The sequence below is a fragment of the Budorcas taxicolor genome, chromosome 1 (genome assembly GCF_023091745.1).
Source record: "Budorcas taxicolor isolate Tak-1 chromosome 1, Takin1.1, whole genome shotgun sequence".
Taxonomy (NCBI): domain Eukaryota; kingdom Metazoa; phylum Chordata; class Mammalia; order Artiodactyla; family Bovidae; genus Budorcas; species Budorcas taxicolor.
In genome coordinates, this window is record NC_068910.1 from 146,802,881 (window position 1) to 146,822,851 (window position 19,971).

Genomic DNA, 19,971 nt, shown 5'->3' on the forward strand with positions numbered 1-19,971 from the left:
ATACGAAAGGAAATAATCTTTTCTAAAAAAACCCCAAAGGTTGCTCAGGACCGAGATACATGGTAGAGAGAGAACTCTGCAGTTTTTAGCCACAAGAAAATAGTATCTCCTGAACCAATGAGGACATACTCAGAAGTACCAAGATGTGTTTACAAAGAAAGCCCGGCAATGATCCTGAAGAAATTATTCTGATCTACCCTTCGAGCTATTCAAGATATTAAAGAAAACTTTTGGTGATCTTGCCAGTGTTCAGCAGGCTGAAGGACAATAAAAATGATGTGTGGCATCACACCAATGTCAAGACTGTTTTCAGTACAAGCAGGACTTCACTTCTGTCCACATTTTATATGATCCTAAAGGTCATGGTTTATGGCAAAAATCCTGGGAGCCTTAACAGAACATGGACTCAGAACAATTATACAAAGTAAATGGGGGTATTTCATTTCAATAATACTCACAGTAAAGTTGATGAGGTCATAGTATAGGTGAAGATGCTTTTGCTTAGTAACATGTATCGCTCCAGATTCATCTCTCTTAACCTGATGATGAAATAAAAACAACCTGAATATCAGCTACTGTTTGAGAGACTTTAAAAAGTTTCTCACCTACTCAATCCACCTAGAACATGATTTCCATTCAGAATATGGGTAAAACAAATACTGATAACTAAAGAAACTATTAAACAAATGAAAAAAATCACTCACAAGTGTATGTAGTATATCTGGTATAATCCATGGTCAGTGGTCAAGCTGTCAGTTTAGGCATACCATTGTATTATGTGCACTTCACTTTATTGTGCTTCCAGATATTGTGTGTTTTACAAACTGAAGGTCTGTGGCAACCTTGAGTCAATCTATTGACACCATTTTTCCAACAACATTTGCTCACTTGCTTACTGTCTCTGTGTCACATTTTGGTAATTTTTGCAGTAGTTCAAACTTTTTCAGTATTATTTGTTATAGTAATCCGTGATTAGTAATCTTTGATGTTACTATTGTAATTGTTTTGGCTTTTTTTAAGCAATGAAGTATTTTTTAATTAAGGTATGTACACTGCTTTTTTTTAAGAGATAATGTTATTACATACTTAGAAGACTACAATGTAGTGCAAACATAACTTTTCTATGCCCTGGGAAACCAATCAACTTATGTAACTCACTGCACTGCAGTATTTGCTTTATTGCAGTGGTCTGAAACAGAACCAGTAATATCCCCAGGGTATGCTGTACTGGCAAATGTAATATTCACTCCGTCATACTCAGAACAAACTAACTTCATCACATCAATAACTGTATTTAGCCAGAGTTAAAGCATAAAATAGGATTAGTGGTATGGTGTTAAAAAAAGTAAAACAAAAGTACATTAAAAGGAAAAAAAGGTGCTGCAGTGACCAAAACTAGGCTTTTCTGAAATATGACACAAGTATAGCTCAAACAGCCAGAAATGCAATGTTTTGTTTATGTCCTTCAGTCCCCCTGAAAAGCCTTGTCTTTCCTTCAAAATGCCATCCCTAACTCTCACTGCAACCATCCTTGTCTAAAGACCTCACTTGCTTTATTACAAGAGCAAAACCCTTCATTTCCCTCCAACCTCCTATAATCTGTTCTTTTTGCTATTTGTACGGTGCTATTCCTAAAATGTCACTTTAATCATATCACTTTAATTACCTAAGAACCTGTGATGGTTTCCGCTTACCAATCTAGGGCAATTATTACACAGTCTAGATCAGAGGTTAGCAAACTTTTTCTGTAAAAAGCCATACAGTAAATATTTTCAGATCTGCAGAGCATACAATTTCTGTTGTAACTACTCAACTCCGCCACTGTTGTGCAAAAGCAGCAATAAATAAGACATAACCAAATGCACATGAAATAATACTTCACAAAATCAAGTAGCCAGCCACGTCTGGCCCACAGGCCATAGTTTGCCAACCCCTAATCTAGATCCATGCCATATATTCAACTTTATTTTCAACAATAAGCTTCACCCCGTTATTAATTCTAACATTTATTACTGACTTTCTATATATTTAAGTACTGTCCTAGTAGTTGGAATACAGCAGTAGGGTTGGTTTTAGACTTATGGAGCTTTCAGTCTAGCGAAGAAGAAAAATGTTAAATAAGGAATTTTAGAAGTGCTGAATGTTATAAAAGAAGGTATTATCGATGTCTGTAGTGGGAAATGCTAATTGAGGTCAGTAGGTCAAGGAAGGCAATGCTAATCATGAGCTAGGATAATGTTGAAGAGAGCACAGAGCTTTCCTGGCAGAGACATTGGCATATGTAAAGACACCAAGGCCAAAGACATGGAAGCATCCTAAACGTCCATCAACAGATGAATGGATAAAAAAGATGTGATACATAAATAAATGCAGTGTTACTCAGCCACAAGGAAGAATGAAACAATGCCTTTGCAGCACCATGGATGGGCCTAGAGACTGTCATACTAAGTAAATCAGACAGAGAAAGACAAATACATGATATCGCTTATATGTGGAATCTAAAAAAATGATACAAGTCAACTTACTTACAAAACAGAAACAGGCTCACAGACATAGAAAACAAACTTAGGGTTACCACGGGGAAAGAGGGAGTGGGATAACTTAAGAATTTGGGATAAGCACATACAAACCATAATAGATAAAAGATAAACAGCAAGGTCCTACTGTAAAGCACAGGAAATTATATACAATATTTCATAATATCTACAATGGAAAAGCTGGAAAAGAATATATATATATATATATATATATAAACTGTCATAATAAACTGGAAAATTCGTCAAGAGATGGGAATACCAGACCACCTGACCTGCCTCTTGAGAAACCTGTATGCAGCTCAGGAAGCAACAGTTAGAACTGGACATGGAACAACAGACTGGTTCCAAATAGGAAAAGGAGTACATCAAGGCTGTATATTGTCACCCTGCTTATTTAACTTCTATGCAGAGTACATCATGAGAAACGCTGGGCTCGAAGAAGCACAAACTGGAATCAAGATTGCCAGGAGAAATATCAATAACCTCAGATATGCAGATGACACCACCGTTATGGCAGAAAGTGAAGAGGAACTAAAAAGCCTCTTGATGAAAGTGAAAGAGGAGAGTGAAAAAGTTGGCTTAAAGCTCAACATTCAGAAAACTACGATCATGGCATCAGGTCCCATCACTTCGCGGGAAATAGATGGGGAAACAGTGGAAATAGTGTCAGACTTTATTTTGGGTGGCTCCAAAATCACTGCAGATGGTGACTGCAGCCATGAAATTACAATACACTTACTCTTTGGAAGAAAAGTTATGACCAACCTAGATAGCATACTCAAAAGCAGAGACATTACTTTGCCAACAAAGGTCCATCTAGTCAAGGCTATGGTTTTTCCAATAGTCATGTATGGATGTGAGAGTTGGACTGTGAAGAAAGCTGAGCACCGAAGAATTGATGCTTTTGAACTGTGGTGTTGGAAAAGACTCTTGAGAGTCTCTTGGACTGTAAGGAGATCCAACCAGTCCATCCTAAAGGAGATCAGTCCTGGGTGTTCATTGGAAGGACTGATGCTGAAACTGAAACTCCAGTACTTTGGCCACCTCATGCGAAGAGTTGATTCATTGGAAAAGACTGATGCTGGGAGGGGTTTGGGGAAGGAGAAGGGGACCACAGAGGATGAGATGGCTGAATGGCATCACCAACTTGATGCACATGAGTTTGAGTGAACTCCGGGAGTTGGTAATGGACAAGGAGGTATGGCGTGCTACAATCCATGGGGTCGCAAAGAGTCGGACATGACTGAGCAACTGAACTGATACATAAACTGAATCACTTTGCTGTACACCAGAAACTAACTCAATAATGTCAATTTAAAATATGTCAAATTAAAATATGTCAATTTAAAAAAGAAATAAAAAGACACTGAGGCAAAAGACTAGTTAGGAAGCTATTTCAGAGCCTGGGTTAGAAATGCCTGTGGTTTAGGCTAGGGAAGCAGCATAGGGGAGACAAAAAAAGGAAGTAAATTAGAGTCAGCAGGATGTGTGATAGAGCAGGAATAGAGAGAAAAATGCAACTAAAACGGATCTCCTAGATCTCAGGCTGGAGAAACTAAGTGGACAGTGAGGCACTTGCTTCACTGAGCTAGGAAACTCAAGAAGAGATTCCACAGGCACATTCTTATCTCTGTATCTTCAGTTCATCTTATTTTCCCCAATATGTATATCCACCCCTCTTGCATTATTTGCCCTGTACCCTTCATAAAGTCTTCCACAGCCTCTGTAATCCATACAAATCTCTTCATACTCCAAACTTACATCAAGTTTTAAATTCTCATCACATAGTAGAGTCCTTAAACTGTCCTCACTAGTAGCAACGAACATACTGGTTTTGCCTTTCAAACCATATTTTAACCTATTTTTAAAAAGAAATTAAGTTTTATATGTCCTCCAATTGCCTCATGTCCACTACAATGTAAAGGACATAGTAGGTGCTCAATGATACTTGCTAATAAACACACTACATGTAGGTAGGTAAGCCATTAATACAGACATATGTACATTCAAATATTTACACATACACATAAACCATTAATTATTTGTTAGTCAAAGGAGATGGAAATAAGAAATATACCATGAGGCGGCATGGAGCTGAGGGTTTACCATGTTAACCACTAAAGCCTCAAAAATTAAATAGGTCATTCTCTCTCCAAAGAATTACAATAGTATATTTCTTTGACACAACATTAAATTACTGGTGAATCAGAATGATAACCTGTGACAAAGGACTTCAGCACAGATGTAGCATCATATTAGGACTTACCAGGAGAAAATGAACAACATCTCCTCTGCAGAAGGCAAGCATGGGATTCACGTAATTATGCACTGCCACAAAGTGCCAGGCCAGCAACGGAACGCTGGAAGGATCCATCTGGGTAAGAAGGAAAAAAAAAAAATCATTGTTAATACAAGAAGAATAAAGAGAAAACTCTGGTTTAAAACAGCAATGGACTGGTGTTCCTTGGTAAAAACTTCTCCTAATTTCTCATTAAAATTCCAGCAGAGTAGGGATTGACTAGGAAGCGTCAAGAAGGAACCTTCTTTGTGGACAGTAATGCTCCACATCTTGACAGAAGTTTGGGTTACATAAGTATCTATATTTGGCAAAGTTTAGCAAATGTACACTCAAGATCTGTGTGTTTTGTTGTATGTAAATTTTTCTACCAAAGGAAAGACTTTGAATACTGAACTGTACTTAATCATATGCATGTTGAATATTTAGGGGGGAAAAAAGAGTACTAATTTCTGCAATTTACTTGGAAGCACATTAAAAAGAAAACGATTTGATGAGTGACAATAAACAGGTATATAATGAAGTATACAATAAAATACCAATGGTAGGTATATAGATGTTTAATGTAAAATCCTTTCAACTTCTCTATTTATTTGAAAATGTTCATAATAAAATATTGGGGGGGAAATCAACAAAAACAAAGATGCAAACACATACCATGATAAATCTCAATTAGCCAATGAAGGTCACCTAAGAACAGTTAATGGTAATCTGAGCAGGCTCTACCATCTGAAAGGGCAGGACTGCTTCCCCTGGGGCCCAGAGATAGAGTACCAATAAGAAAACTGAAGAGTGAGCTCCCTCGTTACAGGGCCTACTTTCTGGACTAGTCTTGGTTCTACACCGTCATTCTCCATCCCATCCCATCCACGCCTCTCCTTACATATTCACTGGAAGAAAACATCACTTTGAAAGCATCCAAGCAGGAAGGAAGAGATACCAAGGTGTGCACAATACATTGCGAGAAGCATCCCCCAAAATGAAATATCACAGGCAGAAGAAACCCCAGAAAGAATACGTCAGAGCAATTCACACTATATTACGGTGGGGTGCTCTCCCTCAGTAGTTCAGTATCAAAGCAGCCGCTGTTCATGAGAGAACACTTAACAGAATAAAGGAAGGGAAGTATAGATCTTGTGATCCCCAGGACACTGCTCTGGTCGCCAGCTGACAGTTTTGGTCACATCAAGGTAAGCAGACAGAGAGCTGATTTCCACTCTATCTAGCTTTCTGACAGCCTCACAGAATTCACCACTCATGAATCATCTTCCCCAACCTCCCAACATGGTCTTTTTGCCCATAAGATGGAGATTTACTCACCCGTCCATAAGGAAAAGTCATCCACACTTTCAAGGATGGCTTCAATCCAATGACCAGTATCTTTAGGGAGAAAAAATACATTTTCACTATTTACCCTGCAATTTTCAGATTTTTGGTATTCAAAGTCTCTAAGTTATAAGCTTCATCTTCTAAATACCTTTGTTAAGGATGCCATGGCCAATAAGGAAAACTGTGTGATGGGATGATCTTTCAACTCGGGCTTAGAGTGGAGAGGTTCAATACAGCAAACTTCACCCTTGGAACCGCTAAACAGGCATCGAGATTCACAAGTTCTCACTCCCATCACTCTCCTGAAAATGTAACCCAAAATGCAGAATCATCTTAGCAATGATCCAAGGCACTAAATCTCTACAGCAGATGACTACAAAAGCCTCCTGATTCCTACTCCTGCCCCCAACAATCCAAACTCCACATAACATCAGCGTGTCCTTTTCATCGTAGGGTCAGATTTACCACCTTCTCCTATGGCTTCTCCCTCTCCAATGGCTTACCACTGTACACAAAATAAAATCGACTCTCACCAGGTTTAAAACATCCTGTACGATTTTATATGATCTCTCTCCTGCCTGCACTCCTCTCCCCCTGCTCACGTGCTCCAGCCACAGTGGCCTTCTGTCCGCTGCTCCAGCAGGGCACGGTGTGCCCACCTCGAAGTTTCTGTGCTCGAATATCCCTCTGGCTGGAACACTTCTTCCAGGTCTTTTCATTTGTTGACTAGATTATCATCCAGGTTTTTGTTTAAATCTCACCTTCAGAGAGAAGCCTTCCTAAATGATTCTCAAATGCACTCCAGCACACTGATCTGTCTTATTTTCTTCACAGCACTCATACTTAAAGTTATTTATGTGTTGGTTTATTGACTGTCTCCCCACCCCCACCCCAACTAGAATGTAAGTTCTACCAGAGTAGCAACCTTGACCGGTTCACAGCCATAACGCTGGTATCTAGAACAATGCCTACACATAGGGGATAGCCAATAAACATCAGCTGAATAAATCAACAGTGCTGCGCTAGGTGCTGAGAGAGGGCATCAAAGGCCAGACAGGCAGAAACCACAATCACAGAAAACTAACCAATCTAATCACATGGACCACAGTCTTGTCAAACTCAATGAAACTGAGGCATGCCGTGTAGGGCCACCCAAGACAGACAGGTCGTGGTGGACAGTTCTAACAAAATGTGGTCCACTGGAGAAGGGAATGGCAAACCACTTCAGTATTCTTGCCTTGAGAACCCCATGAACAGTATGAAAAGGCAAAAAGACAGGACAATGAAAGATGAACTCCCTAGGTCTGTAGGTGCCCAACATGCAATGGGAGAAGGGTAGAGAAATAATGACAAAAGAATGAAGAGACAGAGCCAAAGCAAAAACACCACCCAGTTGAGGATATGACTGGTGATGGAAGCAAGGTCCAATGCCATAAAGAACAATATTGTATAGGAACCTGGAATGTTAGGTCCATGAATCAGGGCAAATTGGAAGTGGTCAAACAGGAGATGGCAAGAGGAATGTCGACATTTTAGTAATCAGCGAACTAAAATGGACTGGAATGGGTGAATTTAACTCAGATGACCATATCATACCTACTACTGCGGACAAAAATCCCTTAGAAGAAATGGGAGTATCCATCATAGTCAACAAGACAGTCCGAAATGCAGTACTTGGGTGCAATCTCAAAAACAACAGAATGATCTCTGTTCGCTTCCAAGGCAAACCATTCAGTATCACAGTAATCCAAGTCTATGGCCCGAGCGGTAATGCTGAAGCAGCTGAAGTTGAATGGTGCTGTGAAGACCTACAAGACCTTCTAGAACTAACACCCAAAGAAGATGTCCTTTTCATTAAAGGGGACTGGAATGCAAAAGGAGGAAGTCAAGAAACACCTGGAGTAACAGGCAAATTTGGCCTTGGAGTACAAAATGAAGCAGAGCAAAGGCTCATAGAGTTTTGCCAAAAGAATGCACTGATCACAGCAAACACCCTCTTCCAACAACACAAGAGAAGACTCTACACGTGGACATCACCAGATGGTCAACACCAAAATAAGACTGATTATACTCTTTACAGCCAAAGATGGAGAAGCTCTATACAGTCAGCAAAAACAAGACTGGGAGCTGACTGTGGCTCAGATCATGAACTCCTTACTGCCAAATTCAGACTTAAATTGAAGAAGGTAGGGAAAACCACTAGACCATTCAGATATGACCTAAATCAGATCCCTTATGATTGTACAGTGGAAGCGGGAAATAGTTTTAAGGGAGTAGATCTGAGAGAGTGCCCAATGGATGGAAGATAGTGACACTGTATAGGAGACAGGGAGCAAGACCATCCCCAAGAAAAAGAAATGCAAAAAAGCAAAATGGCTTTCTGAGGAGCCTTACAAATAGGTGTGAAAAGAAGAGAAGTGAAAAACAAGGGAGAAAAGTAAAGATATACCCATTTGAATGCAGAGTTCCAAAGAGTAGCAAGGAGAGATAAGAAAGCCTTCCTCAGCAATCTGTGCAAAGAAATAGAGGAAAACAATAGAGTGGGAGAGACTAGAGATCTCTTCAAGAAAATTAGAGATACCAAGGGAACATTTCGTGCAAAGACGGGCTCAGTAAAGGACAGAAATGGTATGCTTCTAAAAGAAGAAGATATTAAGAAGAGGCCACAAGAATACACAGGAGAACTGTACAAAAAAGTTCTTCACAACCCAGATGATCACAATGGTGTGATCACTTACCCAGAGCCAGACATCCTAGAATGTGAAGTGAAGTGGGCTTTAGGAAGCATCACTATGAACAAAGCTAGTAGAGGTGATGGAATTCCAGTTGAGCTATTTCAAATCCTGAAAGATGATGCTGTGAAAGTGCTACACTCAATATGCCAGCAAATTTGGAAAATTCAGCAGTGGCCACAGGACTGGAAAAGGTCAGTATTCATTCCAATCCCAAAGAAAGGCAATGCCAAAGAATGCTCCAACTAACACACAATTGCACTCATCTCACATGCTAGTAAAGTAATACTCAAAATTCTCCAAGTCAGGCTTCAACAATACGTGAACCGTGAACTTCCAGATGTTCAAGCTGGTTTTAGGAAAGGCAGAGGAACCAGAGATCAAATTGCCAATATCTGCTGGATCATCAAAAAAGCAAGGGAGTTCCAGAAAAATATCTATTTCTGCTCTATTGACTATGCCAAAGCCTTTGACTGTGTGGATCACAAGAAACTGTGGAAAATTCTGAAAGAGATGGGAATACCAGACCACCTGACCTGCCTCTTGAGAAACCTATATACAGGTCAGGAAGCAACAGTTAGAACTGGACATGGAACAACAGACTGGTTCCAAATAGGAAAAGGAGTACGTCAAGGCTGTATATTGTCACCCTGCTTATTTAACTTGTATGCAGAGTACATCATGAGAAACGCTGGACTGGAAGAAACACAAGCTGGAATCAAGATTGCCGGGAGAAATATCAATAACCTCAGATATGCAGATGACACCACCCTTATGGCAGAAAGTGAAGAGGAGCTAAAAAGCCTCTTGATGAAAGTGAAGGAGGAGAGTGAAAAAGTTGGCTTAAAGCTCAACAGTCAGAAAACGATGATCATGGCATCCGGTCCCATCACTTCATGGGAAATAGATGGGGAAACAGTGGAAACAGTGGCTGACTATTTTTGGGGGGGCTCCAAAATCACTGCAGATGGTGACTGCAGCCATGAAATTAAAAGACGCTTACTCCTTGGAAGGAAAGCTATGACCAACCTAGACAGCATATTAAAAAGCAGAGACATTACTTTGTCAACAAAGGTCCATCTAGTCAAGGCTATGGTTTTTCCAGTGGTCATGTATGGATATGAGACTTGAGGACTATAAAGAAAGCTGAGCACCAAAGAATTGATGCTTTTGAATTGTGGTGTTGGAGAAGACTTTTGAAGTTTCCTTGGACTGCAAGGAGATCCAACCAGTCCATCCTAAAGGAGATCAGTCCTGGGTGTTCATTGGAAGGACTGATGTTGAAGCTGAAACTCCAATACTCTGGCCACCTGATGCGAAGAACTGACTCATTTGAAAAGACTCTGATGCTGGGAAAGATTGAAGGTGGGAGGATAAGGAGACGAAAGAGGATGAGATGGTTGGATGGCATCTCTGACTCAATGGACATGGACAGGGAGGCCTGGCATGCTGCAGGCCATAGCGTCACAAACAGTAGGATAGGACTGAGCGACTGAACTGAACTGGTATTTTTCAAACAATTACTTTGGACTTGATATTGTCAGGAGGCGTGTGAAATGTAAGAAACATAGTCCTTACTTTGAAGAACTTTGGAAACAAAATACACATTGAATTTTTTTGTCTTTTTTAACTCAGATTTATAAATGTTCTTACACAGAATCTAAACAGTCTTTCCCTTTATTTAAAGAGTAAACAGGGCAATTCGAAGGCAAAAGGAACCTTGTACACCTGGTCATTATGGTTATAACCAACTGGGCCTGGGGTCTAAACTGAAATTACTGATATACTCCAGGATAATGGTTCCCAAGATTGACAGAGTTTAGGAACACTTTGGGGAGGAGGAGTCTAGAATCCCAACTCGGATGTACTGAGACAGAATTTGGGGGGACCAGGCATGGTGCTCCGTATGTTCTATAAGCCTCCCCAGATAAGTGTAATACACAGCCACAACCAATTTACAATCACTTGGGTTTTCCAGACCTCTTCATATTCAACTTCAAGTCATTAAATTGGAGCTAATCTTTTCATTTGTCTACAAATGTCCAATAGTCTTACTTAAATGTCAATTCAAAAACAGAGCCTCCGCTGTCGTTGCAAATTGCAAGAGTTGGATCATCTGTAAACTAAACAGAGAAGGAATTTATTTTCTTAATGATTTTTAAACAACCAGTCAAATGTTAAAAAGGGGAAAAATTATAAAATTTTAAAAATACAAGACAAACACATTTAATAGCATTTGAAATCACCTAGACTGACCTCATTACTCTAAACATACAAACTTACCCATATTTAGAATAAAAATGGTTCAATATCATTAAAAACTGAGACTTTAGAGAAGTAAAACCCTCTCAAAAGGATAAAAGAAAAATACAAACTATGATTCATAAAAGCCCTAAACTTCTCTAATTGGGTTCTTATATTAATTTTTTCAAACTTGCTATAAAGCTAAATAGGATACTTCGGAAATACTTACAGCTGCCTAGCTTTCAAGAATAAAGTCACAGTAAAAGATATTTGATGTCTCTGGGAAATAAGCTTGTTAGAATATGTTTTCTGAATAACTGAAGAGTTAATCTACTATATTTAAAAAGAGTTTAACTTTTTATGCAACTCTTCCTAAAATGTGCTGCCCCTTCAGTCTTCTTCAATAAAGTATACTTTAGTTACTATTATCTACCCTAGAAAACGCAATAAATAATGTTCACAATGAGACTGTCCTAAGGGCTGATGTGGCCTGATAGATGTGCATGCCAATAGATACAAAATTGAATAACTTAATTTATATCACTTCCTAACCCCAAAGGTTGTAAAACCATCCTAACTGGCATGCCTTTGGACTCTTCCGGAATGGCTGAGGTACAGGAGGCTACTATGAAATGCATCTTCTTCAACCACACACAGGCAAAGTACAGAAGTCCTACACCGTGGTTCTCAAAGGCCTAGCTGAGCAGTTGCAAAAGTGGAGTGTAGAGAAAATAATAGCATTCATAATTTTTATTTATTTTCTACTTCCTGTGTATGTGTTTTATGATATACTTAGATTTAGTACAGCAGTACATTTAATTTTAAATAAATATTTTATATATATATATATACACACACACACACACGTGTGTGTGTGTGTGTGTGTGTATGAATTAAAGCCCAAATTATTATTGATGGGATGTGTAGAGTTAAGTCTGGAGAATAATGAATAAGAGGTTGACAGCATAAGTAGCCTTTGTCAATAGCAGGCCTCAGAATTACTGAGAAGTGTCTATACTTGTGGCATTCCCAAGCAACACAAGTGTGCTTTCAATGTCAGCTACATTCTTCTGCTTTTATTTCTTCTGCCTTTTTCTGTCTTTACCGCTTCTGTTTCTTATTGTTTCTCCCAAAGATTTTGCTTTTTTCTGCAAATGGATTGGATTTTCATAAACCATCAAACAAACATTTACTGAGCAACTACTACATGTAACACACAGAAATAAAAGAGAAACAGATCCTGGTTTCAAAGACCTTAATCTATTAAAGGAGATAAGGCATAACACAAACAATAACATATTAGAAGTTGGCTCATGCCATATGAAAACAGGTCAAGAGAAACTGCCATGATGTTCAGAAAGGGGAGAAATTCTCTCTACTTGTCTTGGTTGTTTTCATTGTTACTAAATGCTTCAATGCTGCTTTGTCACAAGACTTTTTATGTAACTGAGATGCAGACACATAAACTCCAGATGCTCCCAGACTTTAAAAAGCATATGTATGGATAAGAGAGGTCTGCACAGCTAACTAACCAAATGTGTACATGATTAAAATCCAGATCTGATTTTAGACTTCCCGTTATAATCCTGTACGTTTTATACTTCTGAACATGGACTTGACAGCATACGAGAACCAAGGTTCACATTGTATTTATAAATTAAATGTTACCTAAGGTGGTTTATTTTTTTCAGGCATGTAAGGAGAAAGTCAAGATTCGAACCTTGATGCTTTTCCTTTGAAGGCCTGAAAGAAAATAAACCAAGAAATTCGTCTCTAAACATAATGCAAACCTTGGTTCTTTCACAACCGGTGCCTTGAACCTTCAAGTAATTTCCAACAAAGTGTGACAGGGCACACCACTTCAGCAGTAAAATCCTGGTGGACTAAGCAAAAAGTAAAAAGACCTTTTAGAATTTGCATGTGAGTTTTCAGCAGCGTACTGCCTGTGTTTGCTGCCAATCTTTCATCTAGGATCACTTCAATTTACTCTCTTTCCTGCTGTGTCTACTAGACGTCAGTACGACTTAATAGCTGAATGTTACCATGATAGCCTAGCTCTGGATTGTGCGTGGGAAAACATCTTGTTGGGCCAGTCACATAAAAGACAGCTCACTTCCAAGGATTCTGTTTATAAAGAAATCTACTTTAAAATGGATACAAGGGCATAATAAGAAAGATTATTAGAAAAAGAAAATAAGAACTGTACCTTAATATGTAATATTGCTGTTCCCGGAGGATGAGCATCTGTTATTGATCTTAGAAGCTTTCCACTGGCCAAATCCCACATAGTGATCTATAAGACAACTAAATGCTTTAAAAACAAATTTATTGCTCTTTTTTGGACTTAAATATCTTGGCTTTTGGCTGAAATAATCTATTTCTGGCCTATAAACATTGCAGACAAAGAACTATAAAGTTAAAACATAACTGAAGCTTGCAGATCCACGAAAGCATGGGGCCCTTATTTCATCTTCATCCTCCCCTCATCCTACCCAGTCTACTTTTCCCTTCAGATTTTAAATCTTATTCTTTTACTGAAAGGTAAGAGAGATTTCTTTAATGAGTCAATCTCTTTAGCACTGGTAAAAATTATAAAAAGGGCTTACTGCCAAACGAATTAGTGACATGTAAGTCAGAAGAAGAGAAGAAACAAAACTTATTGCCCGGTTTCAGAAGTAAAAACAAATACCAAATTTGTGTTCAGGGACACAGTCACAAAGCAGAATATACTGTACTTAAAAATCAACAACAATCATCCTCACTACAAAAAGAAAGTACATTTTGTATAACAGCCTGGTTGGTTTATAAAAGCTATTTACATATAGGGACACATGAATTGAGATATTAAAAATCATAGACTCTGGCTCAGTCAGTAACTTAATTTAAAAATTTGGACAAAAGTCAGACCAAGCAAATTCAGGTTAGCTCTACAGACAGACATATCACTTTATAACATGTTTTTGTCTTCAAGATACTGATGTAGAGTTAACAGGTTTAATTCATTTTACACTGTCTTATAGGTAAAATAAAGTTCCTATTTACCTGTCCCTTAGCAAAGCCACAGAGAAGTCTTGAGCAGTCGTTGTTGATACTGAGGGCAGAGATAGCTCCATACTGACCTCCAACACTAGTGCTACCCAAGCAGAGTCGCAAAGCTTGATTCTGATCTAAAGAAAGCAATTGATAAAATCAAGTGAAAGAAATAAAGGGGTGACTAAGTATGTACATAGCATAAGCTTGTTTTCAAACACTTTGAGGTAGTAAGAATCAAATGAAATTACGTTCATCTGAAAATATATTTATTGAGCATCTACTAGACAATGGGCATTGAATTAGACACTAAGAATGCAGAAAAAAACAATTACAAGGAAGCATAATACAAAACTTACTAATGTTTAAAAAAATACTAAGAAAACTATCTCTTGGAAAAACCAACTAACTTTCATTCTAGAATTGTATTTTTTGCCATTTTTAGAATGCAAGGTACATGAAATACCACCTTTTACAGTAGCTTTAAAACTTCAAAAATCAAAATTTATTTACAGTTTAGCTAAAATTTACATTTATATTATCCCTGAAGAAAAGATTTACCAGTCAAATGAACAGTATAAATAAAATCATAGGGTATGTTTAAATAACTTAAGGAAATTCTTTTCAAGCATCAACAGCTGATATGTTAAAAGCAAATAATTCAAATCGCTACTAAATAAAGTTACTTAAGGGCAAGGATTCTGCCATAATCACCTTTGATTTCTCTAGGAAGCATTTGGATATTACTAAACTTTATTATCTAATAACTAGAAGAAATTCCTCTAGGGCTTCTCCTAGGCAGCGCTTATTTTATATTATATAGAGCTCATTATTGTACCCACTTGAAAACAATAAGATAAAAATTTTAAACATAAAGCATGTCTACGAACTTTAACTGTTTGTTTTTTTTAGTTGGGCGGGGGGAAACACCATACTTGCACAATCAGGAGTTCTCTTAACTCCCCCAGCAATTGTTTGTGCTTCCCTTCACTATCTATGTGCTACGTTTGGGAGGTAAATACATCTTACCCCCACTCCTAGACTATGACCTATCTAAGGGCTGAGATCATGAAGAGAATTAACATCCCCAGAATGCCTAGGGCAGTGCCTTGCACACAGAAGGCACCTGACAATCATCTTAATAGATGCCATATTTGCAAATCTTCCTCCCAAAAGGTAAACCCAGTTATCATCAGGAAGAGCCTAAAGACATTCATTCCCAAATGCAGGGAATACTACTAGGTAAGCCCTTTGGCCCATCCAAAGTGAATACTGTAAGAATATTGTTCTATGTTCACAAGCAGGCTCAAATAGCAATCCCCACCTCCCCAGGAGTTCTGACACAATTAAAGTCAGAATTAATTGTCTCAGTTCTGACACAATTAGTGGCTGTATCCAGCACACAGAAAATATTTGATGTTTTATGATGTCACTTTAGATCGTAGCCTTCCAAGATGAACATTTGAAATGGAATAAAATTCATAATATACAAGGTCTGATGTACTTTAAAGGTCCTATGTTTATTCACATCTAAAATTATCACAAGAACAGATTTTTTCCTTATTTCCTTCCATCCTTACATACATTTTCCTCCCTTTTTCAGTTTAATCCAAACTATTAAAATTGCCTTTTTCCTGACTTTAAATATGACATCACATTTTACTTTGTTCAACTGAACTGCATGCCTAATGGTGTTTTTCATGATCTCAGGGCTACGTTATACAGTTAGTAGATGATCCTTACACCCTGTTCTGCAAATTGTCAAGACTCATAGATTGGGTAACAGTGTTGTACACATACTACCACTGTGGGTCATCTGAGTAGTCCAACCAATAGACTGAAAAACTAAGAGGACAAAGACAGAAATTCTGCACCAGCCTCAAAAAGTCCATTTAGCCTGGTTGTCTGCCCTCGAGGCAAGAGTAGTGTTGGAAGTCTCTCCTTTGATATCCAAACTAAACAGTTCGGATTGACTAGTACTTAAAGACACCTACTACTGCTTTAACAAAGTCCTCACTTTAAATTTGACTATTTAAGTACTCTTATAACTCAGGGATCACCAACACAATGGACATGAGTTTGAGTAAACTCCGGGAGTTGGTGATGGACAGGGAGGCCTGGCGTGCTGCAGTCCGTGGGGTCACAAAGAGGACATGACTGAGAGACTGAACTGAACTGATAACTCAGGGAAAGTAAGCGTAGGAGAATTTAAGGAGTATGACAAATTAGAGAATAAGGGTACAATTAAGAAAAAGGAAGTAAAGAGGGAACGAAAAAGACACAACTAACCTCTACATTAAAAACACAGACATGACTTTTTTTCTGACTGTGTACTAAAAACTAGCTAAGACAGGGACCAAATTATCAACAGTGGTCACTCCTAAAATACGTACTAAATTTATATCCCACAGGACTCTGTTAATGAAAGCTGTCAATGTTTTCCCCTTGACTTTTACAATGTATTCATTATCTTTATAATGACCCTTTATAAGGTAGCATGGCTGTGAGGTAATGCACAGTGTATAAAATGTAATATAGTTTAACTCCACAAAGATACTGATCAATTCTTACTGGTGTCATTATACATTCTGTATTTATGATACCATATTAATAAACCTATACAATTTAAACTAAAACCAGAAAAGATAGAATTTCTGCGGAAAGAAGAAAGCAGGGTCTTATTGAAGAGGTTTCTTCTACTAGAACATTCTGTAGTCCAGATTTTTCTAGACTATTCTGAGGAAAGGCACTTGGTGAAGACAAACATAAAACCTCTCTCAAACAATTTCTATATTTACACAGAAGGAAGAAAAGGACCCGAACAGAAGTAAGAAAGGTGAAAATCAGAGCTTTCCATGTTCTCCTCCTCCAAGGGGGCTCCTGATTTGGGGGGGCAGGGGGGAATGCAATGAGACTATCATTTTTCCCATAAGCTTCCCAGAGTTGGTACAGGGCTTAAATTTTGTAAATGCCTATGAAAAATATGAAACTATCCAATGATACACATGCAAAGAATTATTTTAATAATACGTAGCTTATCAATTAAGAGAACTCAAAGCCCAGATACCACAAAAAGCACATCTAAATTGACAGTGCAATGAATTACATCTATTTCTTTATTAGTATATCTTTCAAAATACACTTTACTTAGGGTCCATCTCAGCATATTCCAGGCTTATGAGTAATGGACTAAGTAACAAAGAAAAGCCATAAATAATATATAAAGTCTACAATAGCCATAAAATCTAAATTTGAACATACTTCAAGAATTTCTGCTCTTTCCACATACCAAAATTAACCTAATGCTCTATTTCTTCACCCCTAATTTAACTACACCCTAAAGACTATCAAAGAAGGAAATACCTAGATCCTAGAATCAAAATCAAATTATATGTGTACAGCTCTACTTTTATCGCCAGTATTCACCATTCTTCAATATTACTCCTTTGGCAAATTAAAATATTCTCTAAGACCAAAGAAGAAGAAGAAAAGGGAGATTAGGAAACATTTTTCATCAATGATCATAAAACAGCAGAAGCACTTTATCTGACCTCCTCTAACACACACACAATTAAAGCTCTCCATTCCCACTAAGCACGGCCAAGAGGAGCTAACCCACATCCGAGAGCAGGGGCAGAAGCCGGGAGGACCCCATGCCCAAAGGGCGGCGGCCAAGAGGAGTTACCCCACTTCCGAGGTCAGGGGCAGCGGCTGAGTGTGCCAGGCTGCCACGGCACAGGAATGGCCAAGAAGAGACACCTCGCATCCAAGGTCAGGGGCGGCGGCCGGGAGGAGCTACCCCATGTCTGAGGCCAGGGGTGGCAGCCCAGAGGAGCTACCCCGCGTCCAAGGTCAGGGACGGCAGTCGGGAGGAGCAACCCCATGCCCGAGGAGCTGTGCCTGCACGGGCATAGGAGGGCCTAGAGGAGCTATCCCACGTTGAAGGTCAGGAAGGGCAGCAGTAAGGAGATACCCCTTGTCCAAGGTAAGGTGCAGCAGCTGCGCTTTGCTGGAGCAGCCGTGAAGAGACACCCCACACCCAAGGTAAGAGAAACCCAAGTAAGATGGTAGGTGTTGCAAGAGGGCATCAGAGGGCAGACACACTGAAACCATACTCACAGAAAACTAGTCAATCTAATCACACTAGGACCACAGCCTTGTCTAACTCAATGAAACTAAGCCATGCCCATGGGGCCACCTAAATTAGATTGAACACCGAAATTAGATTGATTATATTCTTTGCAGCCAAAGATAGAGAAGCTCCATACAGTCAACAAAAACAAGACCAGGAGCTGACTGTGGCTCAGATCATGAACTCCTTATTACCAAATTCAGACTTAAATTGAAGAAAGTAGGGAAAACCGCTAGACCATTCAGATATGACCTAAATCAAATCCCTTATGATTATACAGTGGAAGCGAGAAATAGATTTAAGGGCCTAGATCTCATAGACAGAGTGCCAGATGAACTATGGAATGAGGTTCGTGACATTGTACAGGAGACAGGGATCAAGACCATCCCCATGGAAAAGAAATGCAACAAAGCAAAATGGCTGTCTGGGAAGGCCTTACAAATAGCTATGAAAAGAAGAGAGGTGAAAAGCAAAGGAGAAAAGGAAAGATATAAGCATCTGAATGCAGAGTTCCAAAGAATGGCAAGGAGAGATAAGAAAGCCTTCTTCAGCGATCAATGCAAAGAAATAGAGGAAAAGAACAGAATGGGAAAGATTAGAGATCTCTTCAAGAAAATTAGAGACACCAAGGGAATATTTCATGCAAAGATGGGTTCAATAAAGGACAGAAATGGTATGGACCTAACAGAAGCAGAAGATATTAAGAAGAGGTGGCAAGAAAACACAGAAGAACTGTACAAAAAAGATCTTTACGACCCAGATAATCACAATGATGTTATCACTCATCTAGAGCCAGACATCTTGGAATGTGAAGTCAAGCGGGCCTTAGAAAACATCACTACGAACAAAGCTAGTGGAGGTAATGGAATTCCAGTTGAGCTATTTCAAATCCTGAAAGATGATGCTGTGAAAGTGCTGCACTCAATATGCCAGCAAATTTGGAAAATTCAGCAGTGGCCACAGGACTGGAAAAGGTCAGTTTCCATTCCAATCCCAAAGAAAGGCAATGCCAAAGAATGCTCAAACTACTGCACAATTGCACTCATCTCACAAGCTAGTAAAGTAATACTCAAAATTCTCCAAGTCAGGCTTCAGCAATACGTGAACCATGAACTCCCTGATGTTCAAGCTGGTTTTAGAAAAGGCAGAGGAACCAGAGATCAAATTGGCAAAATCCGCTGGATGATGGAAAAAGCAAGAGAGTTCCAGAAAAACATCTATTTCTGCTTTATTGACTATGCCAAAGCCTTTGACTGTGTGGATCACAAACTGTGGAAAATTCTGAAAGAGATGGGAATACCAGACCACCTGACCTGCCTCTTGAGAAATCTATATGCAGGTCAGGAAGCAACAGTTAGAACTGGACATGGAACAACAGACTGGTTCCAAATAGGAAAAGGAGTACGTCAAGGCTGTATATTGTCACCCTGCTTATTTAACTTGTATGCAGAGTACATCATGAGAAATGCTGGACTGGAAGAAACACAAGCTGGAATCAAGATTGCCGGGAGAAATATCAATCACCTCAGATATGCAGATGACACCACCCTTATGGCAGAAAGTGAAGAGGAACTAAAAAGCCTCTTGATGAAAGTGAAAGAGAGCGAAAAAGTTGGCTTAAAGCTCAACAGTCAGAAAACGAAGATCATGGCATCCGGTCCCATCACTTCA

General features: G+C 38.9%; 1 protein-coding gene across 4 annotated transcripts in view; it reads right to left on the reverse strand.

Moving 5' to 3' along the window:
* VPS8 (VPS8 subunit of CORVET complex) overlaps positions 1 to 19,971 on the reverse strand; it is a 302,450-nt gene that overhangs the window by 252,675 nt on the left and 29,804 nt on the right. For all 4 annotated transcript variants that reach the window (XM_052647321.1, XM_052647322.1, XM_052647320.1 and 1 more), the window contains 7 exons: positions 14,181 to 14,305; positions 13,345 to 13,431; positions 10,950 to 11,017; positions 6,311 to 6,464; positions 6,154 to 6,213; positions 4,804 to 4,911; positions 459 to 539 (listed from right to left, as the gene is read on the reverse strand). In XM_052647321.1, coding sequence (XP_052503281.1) covers positions 459 to 539; positions 4,804 to 4,911; positions 6,154 to 6,213; positions 6,311 to 6,464; positions 10,950 to 11,017; positions 13,345 to 13,431; positions 14,181 to 14,305 — 683 coding nt within the window. The remainder of the gene's footprint in view (positions 1 to 458; positions 540 to 4,803; positions 4,912 to 6,153; positions 6,214 to 6,310; positions 6,465 to 10,949; positions 11,018 to 13,344; positions 13,432 to 14,180; positions 14,306 to 19,971) is intronic.